The sequence below is a fragment of the Silene latifolia genome, chromosome 10, assembly GCF_048544455.1.
Source record: "Silene latifolia isolate original U9 population chromosome 10, ASM4854445v1, whole genome shotgun sequence".
In the NCBI taxonomy this organism is placed as follows: domain Eukaryota; kingdom Viridiplantae; phylum Streptophyta; class Magnoliopsida; order Caryophyllales; family Caryophyllaceae; genus Silene; species Silene latifolia.
The window spans coordinates 136,852,200-136,869,148 of NC_133535.1; the positions used below are offsets into that span (position 1 = coordinate 136,852,200).

General features: G+C 38.4%; 2 protein-coding genes across 2 annotated transcripts; both read left to right on the forward strand.

Annotated features, from left to right (window-relative positions):
- The first annotated feature begins 520 nt into the window (after window positions 1-520).
- Window positions 521-1,953, forward strand: LOC141608310 (uncharacterized). The gene is made up of 2 exons (XM_074427672.1): window positions 521-1,144; window positions 1,321-1,953. The coding sequence occupies exons 1-2, from the start codon at window positions 521-523 to the stop codon at window positions 1,951-1,953; spliced, it is 1,257 nt and encodes a 418-aa protein (XP_074283773.1).
- A 7,288-nt stretch (window positions 1,954-9,241) lies between these two features.
- On the forward strand, window positions 9,242-12,577 carry LOC141608311 (uncharacterized). Its single transcript, XM_074427673.1, has 7 exons — window positions 9,242-9,408; window positions 9,870-10,023; window positions 10,245-10,580; window positions 10,951-11,066; window positions 11,271-11,496; window positions 11,756-11,933; window positions 12,048-12,577. Exons 1-7 carry the CDS (start codon window positions 9,242-9,244, stop codon window positions 12,575-12,577), a joined length of 1,707 nt encoding a protein of 568 aa, XP_074283774.1.
- The last annotated feature ends 4,372 nt before the right edge of the window (window positions 12,578-16,949 follow it).

Genomic DNA, 16,949 nt, shown 5'->3' on the forward strand with positions numbered 1-16,949 from the left:
TCCTGGGGACCTGACGCCCGGAGAGGGAATAATCCCCGCGGGAAAGAACTCACATGGTACAGGCGCCTAGCAGGGTGGGGTCCTGTATCCGGGGAGGATCCAACCTCCTCGTCATCAAAAAAAAAAAAAAAAAGAGAAAAGCAAGCTTAAAATGCAAAAATATACACAAGGACAATTAACATTAAGTATAAAATTAATCAATCCCATAAACAAAGTAGCCACTTGCATAAACACTGAATGAGCAGCCAAGTGCGTGGGAAATTTTTGGCCAAAAATTTGATTTTGGCGCCTTTCCTTTCTAAACATACTACACCACACTATTACATCACCTATTAAATCACATATTACACCTTTAATCAAATATTACACCTATACATTAGTGGAAAACTACACAATAACCAATATCTCTATTTTTACTTCTTATCTTCATCATCCTTTTCACCACCAAAAACCATCATCCTTTTTTACTTAACTTGAAAAAAAACCAACAAAACAGTTAGTAGAACAAAACACATTAGTAATGGGAAAAACCAACATAACAGTTGATGAAAATAATGAAATAGCTCATTTTTTGTTGGCTAATTCAGTCAAAGGTATCCCTTTTAGGGGAAACATTTCTGAAGCGGCAGCAAAATACGGAGTCACTCGGAAGACGATTTGGCTATGGTGGAGTAGAGCGAAAGAGAAGATCTTAGCAGAGAAAGCAATCCACTTACCATCACATCGGTTGGGCAACACAAATAAACCAAAAGTGCCTATTAATATTGAGATGATAAAGAGCTTGCCATTCAAGAACCGTTTATCAATTCATAAAATAACAAAAAAACTGAAAGTTGGACATGATACGGTCCAACGTTGGGTCGAAAAAGGTGAATTAAAAACACATAGCAACCCAATCCATCCAGCCTTGACAGATTCAAACAAAATGCAAAGGCTTTTGTTTTCACTTGCCTCAATTTATGTAGACATTGGTCAAAATCTCATCAAGTTAAAAGATATGTCATGTCAAATTCACATTGACGAGAAGTGGTTTTACCTGACAACAACGACAGATACTTACTACATTGTTCCAAGTGAAGAGGAACCATATCGTTCATGCCAATCGAAGAGGTACATAACCAAAGTCATGTTCATGTGTGCTGTGGTAGGCTAATTTATGGAGAAAATGGTGACCTTCTTTTTGATGGGAAGATATGAGTATGGCCTTTTATTGAACATGTACCAGCAGCAAGTAAATCAAAACAAAGGGACGCAGGCTCAATAGTGACAAAGGTAGTTGAATCCATTACTAGACAAGTTACAAAAGATTGCATCATTCAGAAAATACTTCCAGCAATCAAGGCAAAGTGGCCTGCTAATGCAAGTAAGACCATATTCATTCAAAAAGATAATACAAGACCACATATATCTAACCTTGACCCAGATTTTAGGGCTGCTACCACCTCAGATGGTTTTGATATTCACTTAGTTTTTCAACCACCTAATAGCCCTGATTTGAACATAAATGATTTAGGATTGTTTAGGTCTTTACAAACACTTCAGAATGATGAAGTTGCCTCTACAGTTGATGAATTAGTGAATAATGTTATGATAGCTTTTATAGATCCTGAATCAATGAAGTTGAACTTCAATTATCTTACTCTACGATCATTCATGGTGGAAATCATGAAATGTAGGAGACACAATGACTTCAAGATTCCTCACATGAGCAAGGAGTCACTATTGAGACAAGGAATACTCCCTACAAATATCACAGTTGGTGCAAACTTAGTAAGGGAATGTTTAGAATATTTGGATACAAATGAGCATGGCAGTGCTCTGAATGAACTAGGAGAGGGAGGAGCTCAATTATTTACAGTACAGGAAAATGTTCAGGGGGAAGAGGAATTGCTTCAGATGAGTGAAACAACAGAAGTGGATGATGTAGGAGATCTGTTTTGGTTTGATGTTTAGGTAGGAAACATTATCAGAACAATTGTTAGATTTTGTTCTGTATGTTAACTACCTAAACATCTTACTCAATGATTAGTGGGTTTAATTTTAGGTTAGTGAAATCATATGTAATGTGTAATGAAATTCAATAAATGTTAAGACTTTCACTTAAGTTCAATTAATTTTCATTTTAGGGCAACTTGGTGGTTGAATATAGTCATTCCTCTCATCATACAGACAATACCACATCATTGTTGACAGCAACAACTTAAGCTCTCACGCACTAAGACCCTCTCATCATTGAGCTTAAATTTGTTCACTTAACGCCTCCTAAACCAATCTAATATTGGGGTGGCATAAAGTTAACATTTATACATAGGGTTAAGACACTAGTTGAATGAACTTAGACCCTCACAGAAAGTTTTATTGGGTCACAAAATAAGCTCTTAGGGACTAAGACCCTCTCATCATTAAGCTTACAAAAGCTTCCAATTCATGACACTTTAACCAATCTAAGATTGGGGTGGCATGAACTGGTCATTTTATGGGGGTAACACATCATTTAACAGCAGCAAATACCCTCAAAGTGTTCATCATTGGGTGACACCACAGGGACCAACAACAGAGAGAACAAAATAACATTGAGACTACTGAATTTGTGTGCAAAACAGAGTGAACACAAAAGACGCCATAAACACAGCAGTAGTTGAATTAAACACAATGCAACATTAAAACAGGCATGATTTAAGTAAGAATTTAACAGGCATGATTTCAAAGGTGAATTTAACACAAAAGACGCCATGAACACAATAGTAGTTGAATTAAACATAATGCAACACTAAAACAGGCATGATTTAAGTAAGAATTCAACAGGCATGATTTCAAAGATGAATTCAACACAGAAGATGCCATGAACAGAACAGTAGTTGAATTAAATTGAAACATGGGCAACAAAATGAACAACTTCCTCAGACTTGCGGATTTAAGTAAGAATTCAACAAGCATGATTTCACATCAGAATTTTAAGACTTTTGGTTTTAAGTAAGATTTCAACAGGCAACACAACAGGCGTGAGTTCACAGTTGATCAACTACATAACACAAAACACAAACAATCAACTAAATCAGATTGAGAAATTAACCTCCTTTTTTTTTTACCACATTTCATCTTTTCTAAGCGCCTAGCATAAAAATTGTTGAACTTCTTTGTCTTTGGTGACAAATCAACAGAATCAACAACTTCCTCAGTGACAGGAATACCTTAAAACAAAAGGGGGATTGTATCAATACTTACGCAGGATAAAAATACTCTAATTTTTCTACTAAAAACAATAAATAAGGAGTAAAACAGAAACACACAATTAAATGGATGTTTTACATTTACCTTTCTTTTCCTTCTCTATTTTCCTCACATGTTCCTCCTCTCTTTTCCTCTTCTTTTCACAGAAATTCTCATAAAATTTGTTGAACTTCTTATAACTTGTTGGCGTATCAACAGATCTATCCGTTTTCAGGAAAACCCTCCCCTCATCAAAGCATGCATCAACATCAACACTTGTACCAATTTTCTCACAATAATCAGAGACATCCTCAGTGATAGAATAAAGAACGATTGTATTTGATTCACCATATAAAGTCGATGTAACCTCAGTATCATCGTCAACTTTAGAATTTAAAAGCGATCCATAACCGGAATAAGAATCAGAGGCAACATGCCCAACACCAGGTATGAATAACAAATGCTCCAGAGAATCATAGTAAGATGGAGCTTTACTATTGATCCCGATGGAATAAATTTGGGGCTTTTTAGATGACATATCGTAGATTAATGAGATTCAGAATTGATGAAAAGGAGATGCAATATGAAGAAGGGATGAAGTTAGATCCATAGAGGAGTAGAAAGGAGGAGAAAGACAATGACAGATGATTAGGGTTTGTGGAGAATGGCATAGGATTTAGACAGAGAGAAGAGAGAGGGAGATGTTTCGAGAATATGGAAGTTGGTTGGGTTGATTAGGGTTTTTGGAGGGAAAGGTTAATGGGTGGGTAAGTTTACTTATTGGGTTTAATTGGGTTAAATGTTGGGTTGGTGTAAGTAATTAATGAGTTAAGTGGGTTTAATATTGGGTTGGTGTGTGGGCCACAACTTGGTTTTTATGTAAATGTAAGGATGAAATGAGGGTATTTTTGTCATTTTTCAGTTCATTTATGGTATGTTACCTTTGGATTGGTACAGATATTCAAGGAAGTATTACCTTTGGATTGGTACGGAGGGAGTATCACTTTTCAATTCAAGCAATTACAGAACACACAAACGTCACTCCATAAAAACGAAAACATATATGTAATATAAGGAGTTAGTAAGCGATGTGGATAATGGGTAACACAAGGTTAAAATCTCGATTCCTGTAACAGCAAAGTTCAGAATGTGTTATGTGAAATTTATAGGCTAGTAGTTACAAACACCCAAAAACACAAAATGCATATATAACACAAAGTATCAATCTTCAGACCATAAATAACACCAAAAATGACAATAAATTGGTATGACTAATGAAACTAAATTATGGTAAATTGAAGAAAATGAGCAAACAACTACCGGAAAAATCTAAAACATCCATTATAGGCGCACTTCCAACGACCAATCTCCCCTGCTGCATCTCCCTCACCCAAATTAGCACATTTCTAACAAAGATAACCAAACCTCGATATATTGAACAATAAACATTAGAAAATGGTCGTGCTATTCAACTAAACACATACTCAAGCAAAACAATGACATATACACTGACATGGTAGAGTCAAGTTTAATCTCTAATTTGTACCACCAAAAAATAAAGCCTGGTATGGAGGATATGGCAAATTAAGTGGGGACAGACCATATTTCAGAAGATAGTGGCTTTCTTAAGCAGTCTTCTTGTTTTAATTATATCTGAAGTTCTACAACATATAATCATGCATAAAATCATAAGATTTGAGCGAGTTAATGCGAGATACAAATGTTTGGAGTCTTATTATCCCCCAAAAAGTTACAGCATTGCTATTTTTTTGCTAACTTGACTTGCTATTATTTCATCTTAGTTTCATTAAACTTCTCTTTAAACAACTCAGCGAGCAAAATTTTAATTTAAAGCATTAACTAGTTAAACAATGTAATTATGTAACAGGGCAAAAAAATACTCCAAAAAAGGCAAATTTAAAAAGAAAGCACGATAAAATTTAAAGTCACAGTAGGAATCAGTTTTTTCAAAACTGCAATGTTCAGCTTTCATGAGACCCTTTTTTTCTTCAGGAAGCTAAACTCAATTGAAATTTAATTACCTGAAGAGATAGCCAATAGCATATCACTTGTAGTATCCAATGACATCTCCATATTCAAAAATCCTTGAAAGCAAGCTAAGTTGTTACATGTCAATTTCTGAAACCTTTTCAGCCAGAAAAATAATCACTCCCTACTCAAACATCTAAAATGAATTAAGGAAGCCATAAGCGATCTCTTACCCTTGTGGGTATAACGTGCAGTCGTGCACTGATTTTAGTTTCCAATCACCTCTCATTTCATTTACCCATGCTTCCACTGCAATACCCCAAATTTTTCTCAATTAGTTCCTCAAAATTTGTAAAACTTGAATGCCCTTCAAATAGTATCATAAAATTTGTATCAACTTCTGGATAACATAAAAATGGAGTCTTGTTAAGTTTTGTTAGGAGTGTTTAAGTGGAGAGGGGAAATGGAAAGCAAAGAAAAAGTAGAGACAATAGGAAGGAGGTGGGTGGGAGTAGTTGTAGAACACCATAATAGTAGGAGATCCAAGGAAAAAAGTGTAAGAAGAGTATAGGCGTCTGCGTTACTCGAACATGGTTAGTAGTATAGGATATGCGTCTTTAAGAACTCAAAGCATGTTTAGAACTACACATATTGCGAATTGCACAAATAGACATCAACTCTCACAATAATCAAAATGCTTGAATCTACTAAGGACACAATTTCATAGCTAGGATTCAAAGCATGTTTAGAACTAAAATACAAGTAAATTTATCGCCAAGAGAAGCAAATTTATACTAAAATCATACATATAATACAAGTAAATATATGGATAACCTCAATAAGAGACTCGCATGATTAGAAACTCCATCAGAACTACCGCTTCGATTAACAATTTCTTTAACTGATGCGTACTTTATTTATGCACTTTTATTTGCCATTTAGCACACATTTCTATGCTTATTACATAGCAAATAGCTACTATCCTCCGAAGAATAGTTTACTTTGGGTTACTTTGCATTTTATGCAGGTTTAGACCCAAACGAGTGTAAACAAGCCAAAACCTGTCCCCAATGTTGCATTTTGGATGTTGGAAGAATTGAAGCTCGGAAGCTACCGCCTCGAGGTGCGTGAGTACGCTAGGAAGTTCGTCAAAGAGAAGCTATACTGTGAAGAAAAGTCGATCGACCACCCTGTTTAGTCGATCGACTATTGCTGAGTCTGGTATCGGTTGATCGACTGATATCGTGGTCGATCGACAATCTCGTGAATTCTCCGAGATGTGTTTAGTTTTTTTTCGGCCCATAAGTTGCTTGTTTAATAATTTTCCCTTATTATTATTTAAGTGGAACTCAGAACTTTATTAGGTTATCTTTTATATTGCAAAAAAAAAAAAAAACTCTCATATACACGAGGCTTTACTTTGGAATTTTCGGATCACGAACTTGTAATCCTTCCCTTTTCATTCGGTAATTTAATTAACCTTCGTTATTCAATTATTACTTTCTCTTATTTATTTTACTCTACCCTTTTCTTCTTTTACTTTATGTTTAATTGTTATTCTCATATTTACATCATGTCTAATCTAGTTATTGATATACTCGTTATTGTCATTGTTAGTTTGAACATGCGTAGCTAATTTTCCTATGCTAGGATTTAATTAGGGGAGCCATGGTTTTAAGACGATTATAATTAGATTATTAGGTTTGACATCTATATAAAAATGTGTTGTTAATTGTAGCATCTAATAGAATTTAATTGGTTAAGTCAACGTAATTGATTATTTGACCCGGGAAACTTCGACCTAAATCGAGAGATTGAAGAAGTTAGACCTGGTACAAATAATAAACCATCCTAATTAAAGCGAAAGATAAATTAGTACTCTAGGGCGAATAACGGACCGAAAAGACATTTTCATTATCCCTCTGACCGTATTTATGTCAACCGTTGACCTTACCTTGATAGTTGTTGACCGTGGTGACCCGATATCCTAGACTTTTCTCTTATTTGAAATCCTTTTCCTTAATTTTATTTCTCTTGCTTGCTATTTTAGTTAATAGACAAAACCAATCAACCTCTGAAATTTGTGACTCAGACGGACTAAGAACTGCAACTACACCACTTTTGTCTCCATCTGGATACGATCCCGACTTCCTCTACTGCACCAGTTTAGGCCAGTTGGTTTATCTTTGATAGGTGTGCGATTTAGCCTGTCAAATTTTGGCGGCGTTGTTTGGGAGGAAACAAATTTCTATTTGCTTATTTTGTTTTGTCTTGTCTCAGGGAACTTTAGTTCCTTGAGACCGTTCTCATTTTTCTCTTTAGTGTTTTGTATATGCCTAGGTCTCACAGATGTGAGCTCGTACCATTCAACTCTGAACCAGAAAAGACTTTCCGCGCTTGACGGAATTTTTGGAAGGAAAATCATTAAGCAGAAGACTTGAGTACAATTGACTTTGCCTACACCGCTTTCATGCAGAAAATCAGTCTTTAGATGAAGACACATCTACTACTGCCCCTAATACGATCATGGCCATATTAGTAAGCCATTCAGAGCCATCCTTGCATCCATACCTAAGGGATTAAAGTTACCCACCACCGATAATGCCCCCTTCGAGATCCGTCCGTCCTATATTAATCTGATAGAGCGAAATATGTTTGGAGGTGGACCTATTGAAGATCCTGCTAAACATATGGAAAAGTTCGTTACATACTGCCACTCTATCCCTTTGGCTGTCGGGGTAACTCATGACCAAGTAAAACAAGTTATATTCTCTTTTTCTATGCGAGATGGTGCTGCAGAGTGGTTGCGTGATTTTGACATGGAAGCTAATGTTATTACTGACTGGAATACACTCGCTTCTGCATTCTACAAGAGGTATTTTTTACCACGGAAGACAAATGCTCTTAGGAGCCAAATTACGAGTTTTAAACTAGGCTTCTCTGAAGACCTTAATGAGGCATAGGTTCATTTCAAGAGATTAGTCCACTCTGTTCCTTAATTATCATGGTTTCCAAGTCTGGTTTTTATGCAATAATAGGCTGTGATCATAGAGCCTTGCCCGATTCTTTTGCGAATGAGAGGTTTCTGAGGTAGTACAAGAGGGAGTAGTTCAGATGGAGCCGTTGCAGCTTAGTTAGAGGCATTGACTACTCAAATTGCTGAATTAAAGACATCCCAATCTTTGGGAAACCAACGAACGGTTCATGCCATGGTCCAACATGACACACCTTGTGAACGATGTGGTATTGCAGGGCACAATGCAGCTGAATGTATGAGTACGATAGAACATGTCCATGCTTTTCAGTCTTTTAAGAAAGGTACACTGTACTCTAACTTTTATAATGAAAGGACTAGGGAGCATCCAAATTTCTCTTACCGAAGCCAGAATGTCCTTAATCCTATCCGAGCACCACAACAACTACATGGTTATCCATATGTGATTCCCCAAAATAACACTTCTCAACAAAGCAATTATCAAAGGCAAAACCAAAGAGGTCCGCAGTTAACTACTCAGCATCAACAATATCAACAACAGATGCAACCTCCTCAGCAAGCTCCAACTAACGATATGGCGGAAATTAAAGCCTTGTTACAACAACAAATGATGGCTTCAAAGAAGCAGGAGGCTCTAATTAATCAATTGATGGCACATAATAAGATGTTGCACAACCAAATTGCCTAATTGTCAACTTCCAATAGACAACCGGGTACGTTGCCGTCTCAGCCTGAAAAGTCCCGTGACACTGCTAATGTGATACATCTTAGAGGTGGTCTTACATACGATGGACCAGAGATGGCCCATGTCACTAAAAATGTCATAATTGAGGAATTAGATGTGGATGCGGAAGAAACGTTCGCTGACGAAACTGCTGTAACGGCTGAGAAAAGTCTATCGATGGAAAATATTAGTCGATCGACCAAATATGCACCTGTGAATACCGAGAAAATAGGAAAAAGTCGATCAACTGAGCTGAATGACCATTTCTGTTAGTCGATCGACTTTTGCGACTGACGGAGCTACTAATCCGCTACCTGTTGCTGATGGGACCTCTTAATACTGATAAGGCGTCAAATTCTGATAAAGGGAAGAGCAAAGCTGCTGACCCACTAATTGTTATCAAGCTTCCTTTTCCAGGACGTCTAAAGAATACAAAGGTCGACCAGCAGTTCGGTAAATTCTTGGAGGTCGTCAAAAATCTCAGGGAACTGTACCTTTCACCAAACTGATTACCCAAGTACCCTCCTACGCTAAATTTATGAAAGATATTCTGACTCGTAAGAGGAGCTTTAACGAAGTGGAGACTATTGCTTTTAGAGAAGAGTATAGTGCACTCCTACAAAGCAAGTCTCCACCCAAATTAAAGGCTTCGGGTAGTTTTTCCATTTCATGTACCATAGGCCCTCATGTAATAGATAAAACTTTATGTGATTTGGGTGTCAGTGTCAGTGTCATGCCCTATTCGGTTTTCGAGAAACTGAATATGGGGCATGTTAATGATACCAACATGAGCCTACAGATGGCTGACCGAATTGTTAAGCGTCCTTTACGTGTATTAGAGGATGTCCCTTTTAAGATAGGTAAATTTTTCATACCTCTCTACCCAAGATGATAGGAATCTGAGTATCCTTCTTACTTTAAGGGCATCAGTCTTGATATTTGTATGCACAGAATTGAGTTAGAGGAAGGTTATACGCCTTGCCAACAAGGTCAGCGGAAATTGAATCCGAAAATGGAGGATGTGGTTATGGCGAAAGTGATGAAGCTACTTGATGGAGGTATTATCGACGCCGTTGGTAACTCCAAATGGGCAAGTCCGGTTCAGGTAGTCCCAAAGAAAGGAGGGACTACAGTGGTGAAAAATGAAAAAGTGAATTAATATCAACCAGAGTAGTAACGGGTTGGCGAATGTGCATTGATTATAGAAAATTAAATGCCGCCACAAAGAAAGATCACTTCCCTCTTCCTTTTATTGATCAGATGGAAGAGAGATTGGCCTCACATAAATTTTTATGTTATTTAGATGGATATTCAAGTTTCTTTCAGATCCCAATCCATCCTGACGATCAAGAAAAGTCTACTTTTACTTGCCCGCATGGTGTTTTTGCTTATCGCAGAATGACATTTGAATTGTGTAATACCCCAGCTACTTTTCAGAGGTGCATGACGGGGATATTTTCTGAGTATATACAATCAATTATGGAGGTATTTATAGATGATTTCAGCGTCTATGGTAATGATTTTGATGACTGTTTGACTAACCTTGAGAAAGTTTTGCAGCGATGTATTGAGGTTAATTTATTACTGAACTGGGAGAAGTGTCATTTCATGGTTAACGAGAGAATTGTCCTTGGGCACTTAGTATCTGATAAGGGTATTCAGGTTGATAAATCAAAGGTGTAAGTGATTGAGCAATTACCTCCTCCCGTTAATGTTAAGGGAGTTAGGAGTTTCCTTAGTCATGTTGGCTTTTATCGCCGGTTTATTAAGGACTTTTCTAAAATTGGTAAACCACTTACACAATTTTGCTTAAGAATGCTCCATTTAATTTACTGATGAATGTCTTACTGCTTTTAACAGGTTGAAGGAGGCCTAGATTACAACACCGATCATTTAGCCTCCAGACTGGGAGCTGCCTTTTGACATCATGTTTGATGCTAGTTATTATGTAGTTGGCGCGGTGCTAGGCCAGTGAAAACACAAAGCTTTGAGTGCTATTTACTATGCAAGCCGAAGTCTGGATGAGTCTCAGGTGAAATATGCAACTACAGAGAAGGAGTTATTAGCTGTGGTATATGCACTGGAGAAATTTAGGTCTTATTTATTAGGTTCGAAAGTTACTGTATTTTCTGACCATGCAGCACTGAGGTATCTATTTGCTAGGAAAGAGGCCAAGGCAAGATTATTGCGATGGATACTCCTTCTTCAGAAGTTTGATTTGGAGATTAAAGATAAGAAAGGCGCTGGAAATTTGGTAGCTGATCATTTATCGCGCCTACCATTGTAAGAAGGGGGAGATTCTTTACCTATTGATGACTCTTTCTCTGATGATATTTTTTTGGCTATTTCTAGTGCTGAAATTCCTTGGTATGTTGATTACGCTAATTTTATTGTAGGTAATTTATTGCCTCCTGACTTGTCATATCAGCAGAGGAAGCGATTCCTTCATGACGTGAAGCAATACTTCTGGGGTGATCCCTATCAGTTTAAGGAGTGTGCTGATGTTCTTTATAGGCGTGTATCCCGCGATGGGAGACTAAAGCTATCTTGGAAGCATGCCATTATTTCTCCTATGGTGGTAACCACTGTCCCTCTAGGACGCTAAGGTACTTCAATCTGGCTTTTATTGGCCATCCATGTTTAAAGATGCTAAGTACTTTGTTGTAGCTTGTGATGCATGCCAGCGGACGAGAAACATTTCAAGAAGGCATGAGATGCCTCAAGTTGGCATTTTAGAGGTTGGGGTTTTCGATGTCTGGGGCATCGATTACCAAGGGCCATTCCCGTCTAGTAAAGGCAATAGTTATATTCTAGTAGCTGTTGATTATGTGTCCAAGTGGGTAGAGGCCGTTGCTTTGGTCCATTGTGATGCAAAGACTGTTATCCAACTTTTCAAAAAGGTAATATTCCCTCGCTTTGGTGTCCCAGAAGTTGTTATCAGTGATGGAGATATGCACTTTAAAGAAAAACAACTTACTGCTCTTCTATCCAAATATGGTGTGGAACATCGTAGAGGTTTGGGGTATCGTCCTCAAACTAGTGGTCAGGTAGAAGTTTCTAATCGGGAACTTAAAGAAATTTTATATAAAGTTGTGTCTAAATCACAAAAAGATTGGAGCATGAAATTAGGTGATACTTTATGGGCATATAAGACTGCATTTAAGACACTGATTGGTTCATCGCCTTATCGTTTAGTCTATGGTAAGTCTTGTCACTTGCTTGTGGAGTTAGAGCATAAAGCATGGTGGGCAATTTGTGAAGTTAATTTTGATTCTAACTTGGGTGGTGAGAAATGTTTGTTGCGGTTAGATGAGCTAGAGGAATATAGGCTGAATGCCTATGACAGTGCCCGTATCTATAAGGAGAAGACCAAGAGGTGGCATGATAAGCGAATCATACCGCGCAAGTTTCAAGTTGGGGAGAAGGTACCGCTGTTCAATGCTCAACTCTGTCTATTCTCTGGTAAGCTGGAGTCCATGAGGAGTGGCCCTTATACAGTAATTTATGTTTCCAAATTTGGGTCAGTTGAGCTAGAGAACTCCGCGGGAGTAAGGTTTAAGGTAAATGGTCACCAAGTAAAGCACTACTATGGGACCAATGACTTTGTTGTAGTGGTCGAGTTGCTATACTTCCACCCTATTTCTGAGCCTGAAGATTGAGGTAAAAAGGGTCGAGCGGGACCTTAAAAACCAGCGCTGACCGGGAGGCAACCTGGATTGTATATGTTTTGTAATTTAGAATTTGGACTTTTTAATTGTGTGTGTTTGATTTAATTGCATTTTAGTTTAGGACTTGTTACCGTGTGCCTATGAAATATTTGTGTGCGTATTCCGTCTTTTGTTGGAAATTTGTGGGTGATTTTCAGATATTATGCTAAGGTGGTTCAAATTTACGACTTTTACACACGAAAAGGAGGAATCCACGCTGCATGCATATAGGGAAAAAGTCGATCGACTGGAAATATTAGTCGATCGAAAAAACTGAAAGTGCTGCTTATAGGGAAAAGTCGATCGACTGAAATTTTAGTCGATCGACGAAACTACAAGAGAGGATTCTTGGAAAAAGTTGATCGACTACAACAGACAGTCGATCGACTATTTTGAAGACTTGCAGCGTGTTTCATACATAAAGGGGAGTCTTCTTTATTCATTCATTTAAACCAAAAACAAAAGAAGAAAAAAATAAGAGCAATGAAGCAACGACACACAAGTCTTCTTCATCTCCTCTATTTTTCATCTTTCTCCCTTGTTTACTGTTGGAATTTCTTCTTTATTTCCGTCTTTCTACTTCACACGAGTAAGTGTCCCCTTATCTAATCTCTTTACCCCATTTGTTTCAAAGTATAAACCTTTTATCAATCGATTTATTTCGAAATTAGGGTTCTTAAATTGGGGGTTTTCTGAATTTAGTGTCCAAATCATGATTTTTATGCTTAATCTATCCTTTTTTATGTCTCAATCAATTGATTTCGAAAATTAGGGTTAGGATGTTTTGATTTGACGGATTCTTTGTTTGTTATTAGAGCTAATTTCTTATCCAATTTGTGTGATAGTTTAAGAATGGAAGGAAGCAAGAGAAGAAGGACTGCTGGACAGTCGTCAAGACGCGCCACGACTTTGTACGAGGCGAGCAGAAGCCACGACAACTGATTGGTGGGCCGGATTTGCCGTTATTTCTATAACATCCCCATCTACCAAGGAGCCTTAACAAGACCTTCCCTAGAAGATAAGGACATTACCATCTCGGTTGCCCGAGGAATAGTAAATATCATAACGCCAATAAAAAACAATTAAGTTTATTACAGGTTTAACTCCACAAAAGGAAAGATACAAATGATAACAACAACTATCAACTACGGTGATCATACTCCGTGTCAGGACTCGGTGAAAGACTCGTCCCTCCGACGCACCCAGCTAAGCTCCACATATCAACACCTGCTAAGACGGACTGCTCACCATAATGGATCACGACAAGCTTATAACAAGAAATAAAGACAACAACAACACACAAGATCAGTAACTGGAGAACAACAGACAAACTAAGATACAACATACACATACACCCATCGCCAACACCAACCATCCATCAATCATCTGAATAACCTGAAGGTAAAGTCCTGCCAGAATATCCATCGCAACAGATATTCCACACCGCCAGTGGAGGACCGCAGCCGTTCACACCTAAGCCCCACTAATCTCCATCAAGCGAATAAGCCATGTCCATTAATGTGCACATCCCCCTTGGGGCAGGAACCACAAGGGGCGAATCAAGGGCGTGAAGCCATTCCCAAAATGACTCCACTTAGCTAGGGACACACCTCGTATACAAATACAACATTACTATCACACAGTCAACAATGCTATACACAACACAAGACAATCAATCAACAATACTAAGTAGGAAAACCTGTCTTAGCAATTAGCAGCAGGTCGCATAAGACCATATGACGATAAGGCAACCTCCATCAACATATATCACCACCAGTAGGGAAAACCCTATTACTCACAACATAACCACAACAAACCTAAGTATGATGATGATGATAACTTACCTATACTCGGCATTCCGACGATAAGACCACTACCCGACTCAAGTATCCATCCCCATGGTGCCTCCAAGTAAAAAGGAATCTCGAGGGTTGAAGGTGTGTGAAGGAGATAACTGTTGTCGATTAGGTATAGGAAAAAAATAAATGAAAAAATTATTTGGGGTTTACGACTTCACGATTTATAACTTACCGATGAAACCATCGTACTCAATCGAGTATGGTACTTACTCGATCGAGTAGCCTCTACTCGATCAAGTTACTAGACTACTCGATTGAGTAGCCTATGCTAGATCGAGTTCCCCACTTCTAAAGGTCACCAAGCGCTAAGTCCATTTGTATGAAAGGTCTCAAGGGTCTACCAAGTGTCCAAGGTCACTCAACAACTAGTCAATAGGTCCCTAAAGGGGCGGGTATTATAGTCTTCCTCCCTTAAAAACAACTTCGTCCCTGAAGTTTAACTCATCACCTCCCAGCCCACAATGTATACTAAACCAAGACAACTAACACAACTCAACCCGACGCGAACTCTTATTGCCATACCCAAACATGCTACCCAACTTCCCATGCCGACTAATCATCATCACCTACCTTCACGAATATGACCATCAAACAAAACTTCCTTCCGAGTCGTCACTCACAAGTTAACTATTGCAAAGGTATACTACCTCGACTATCATCACTTCCTTTTTACCGAACAAACTTACACCATACGACGTCATACATCATATACACCATACACATTCAGCGCAAACAACTTAGTTACTCGACTAACAATTAAGCCATTAAACATTTAATGCATAAACTACCAACTACATAACTCAATGTCCGTTTAAATTATTCACACAACAATTATATTACTTTAACAAATATTTAAATTACTTGAACAACAATTAAATTATACAACATAAATAACAATTAAATTACCTACGAAGTACTTAAAAGACGACATTTTATCATTTTTCACGCGCGACATTACTCTTCCCCTCTTAAAAGGAACTTCGTCCCCGAGGTTCACCTTGAAGACGAGATAACAATATTATAAGAAATGAGAACCATCATCTAACCTTGACATTACGAGATGAACCAAAACATGATGAAACCAACAATTACTATCCAACCTTCTTTGACATTACTTGTATAACATGTATGTATATGGGTACATCGAATGAAAATAACACATAAAATGATTTACTTACGCGCAGCAATACCGAGCTAATATATGTGAAAATTAAAGTAATTGTTTATGTGACATTATGAAAACAGGATTACCTGACGTAACTGTCTTGAAATTTTTACCAACAACTATGTAAACTTAACAATCGTTTAGAACGATACTTAAAGAAATTAGTAACCATTTAGGATGAAAACTAGAGTATACCGTTTTGATATCACATGTATTGAAATATAAAGCATAAGGAAGTGACTAATAGCCATGAGAACGATATATAATATCAATAAAGTACTCCCATGATGCCAAGTAACACAAGAAAACGGATTACAAACACAAACAGGGGCACTCGATCGAGTTAGCGTTACTCGATCGAGTTCAGGTCAAGCTACTCGATCGAGTTAAGCGTACTTGATCGAGTATGTATAGAACAGAATACCTTATAAGATGTCATACACAGGTACCCAATCGAGTTGAGGGCACTTGATCTAATTACTGCAGGGCAGAATGCCTCCAAATGCGATACTAAACAAACAAAATATACCAAATCTCCGGGGTTTCATCCCCGACACCGCGTACCTACATAAAAAGTTTAGAAAATCCAACAAAATACGGCCGTATGGCCAAATACAAACCGAATACAAATCTAAATAAGAATAAAACAAATGTATCAAACCATCATAAGTCCGCTAAAAAAAACACAACCAAGAAAATCACTCGAGGTCGCCGTCTCGATCCTCCTCCATCTCAACCTCTCCTCTTGCTCCTGGGGTGCCAGCCCCAGACGTGCCTCCTTCGGTAGTAGCTCCTGTGCTGAGGTCTCCTCCTTCTCTCCATGGTGCAAGACACCCATATGGGTAGCTCGGGGGACCTCCCCATGTAGCCAGGTCCACTCTGTAGGAATAAAAGACGCCATTATCATTCCCCACGCCTCGCCACCAAACCGGTTGGCCCAAGTTAGTCGCAATACCCTGCACATAGGCCATCCCATGGAGGTTCCAAAGCACCAAGGTGCTGGACTCTCTCTCTGTAAGCTCGCTAACCTGCATCTGAGGGCCGAAGGAAAACGGGTAGCTGGGATACTGGTACTCGGGTGATCCAGGCTGCACAATCTGGAACTCTCCAACCACCTCTCTCACTCTCCTGGGGCCTCTCCCCACCATGGGCACCTAGTCCTCCTCCCTAGCGTGGTCTCCCCCGACCGGCTCAGGCGTCTTCTCTAGAAGGTCGTCTATGATCAGGTAGGTCTGCTCGGGGAGGTCACTCTCAGCCAACGGCTCTGTCACTGGAATATGGTCCGGGTCAGACACTCTCA

What these genes read in the sequence shown, in the direction of transcription:
- LOC141608310 (XM_074427672.1), top strand. Translation starts at nt 521, where the DNA reads ATGGGAAAAACCAACATAACAGTTGATGAAAATAATGAAATAGCTCAT. An exon ending in TCATGTTCATGTGTGCTGTG is followed by an intron (nt 1,145 to 1,320) that starts GTAGGCTAATTT and finishes TGCATCATTCAG; the next exon opens with AAAATACTTCCAGCAATCAA.
- LOC141608311 (XM_074427673.1), top strand. Translation starts at nt 9,242, where the DNA reads ATGGGACCTCTTAATACTGATAAGGCGTCAAATTCTGATAAAGGGAAG. An exon ending in GTCAAAAATCTCAGGGAACT is followed by an intron (nt 9,409 to 9,869) that starts GTACCTTTCACC and finishes TTGTATGCACAG; the next exon opens with AATTGAGTTAGAGGAAGGTT. An exon ending in AATGGGCAAGTCCGGTTCAG is followed by an intron (nt 10,024 to 10,244) that starts GTAGTCCCAAAG and finishes AGTTTCTTTCAG; the next exon opens with ATCCCAATCCATCCTGACGA.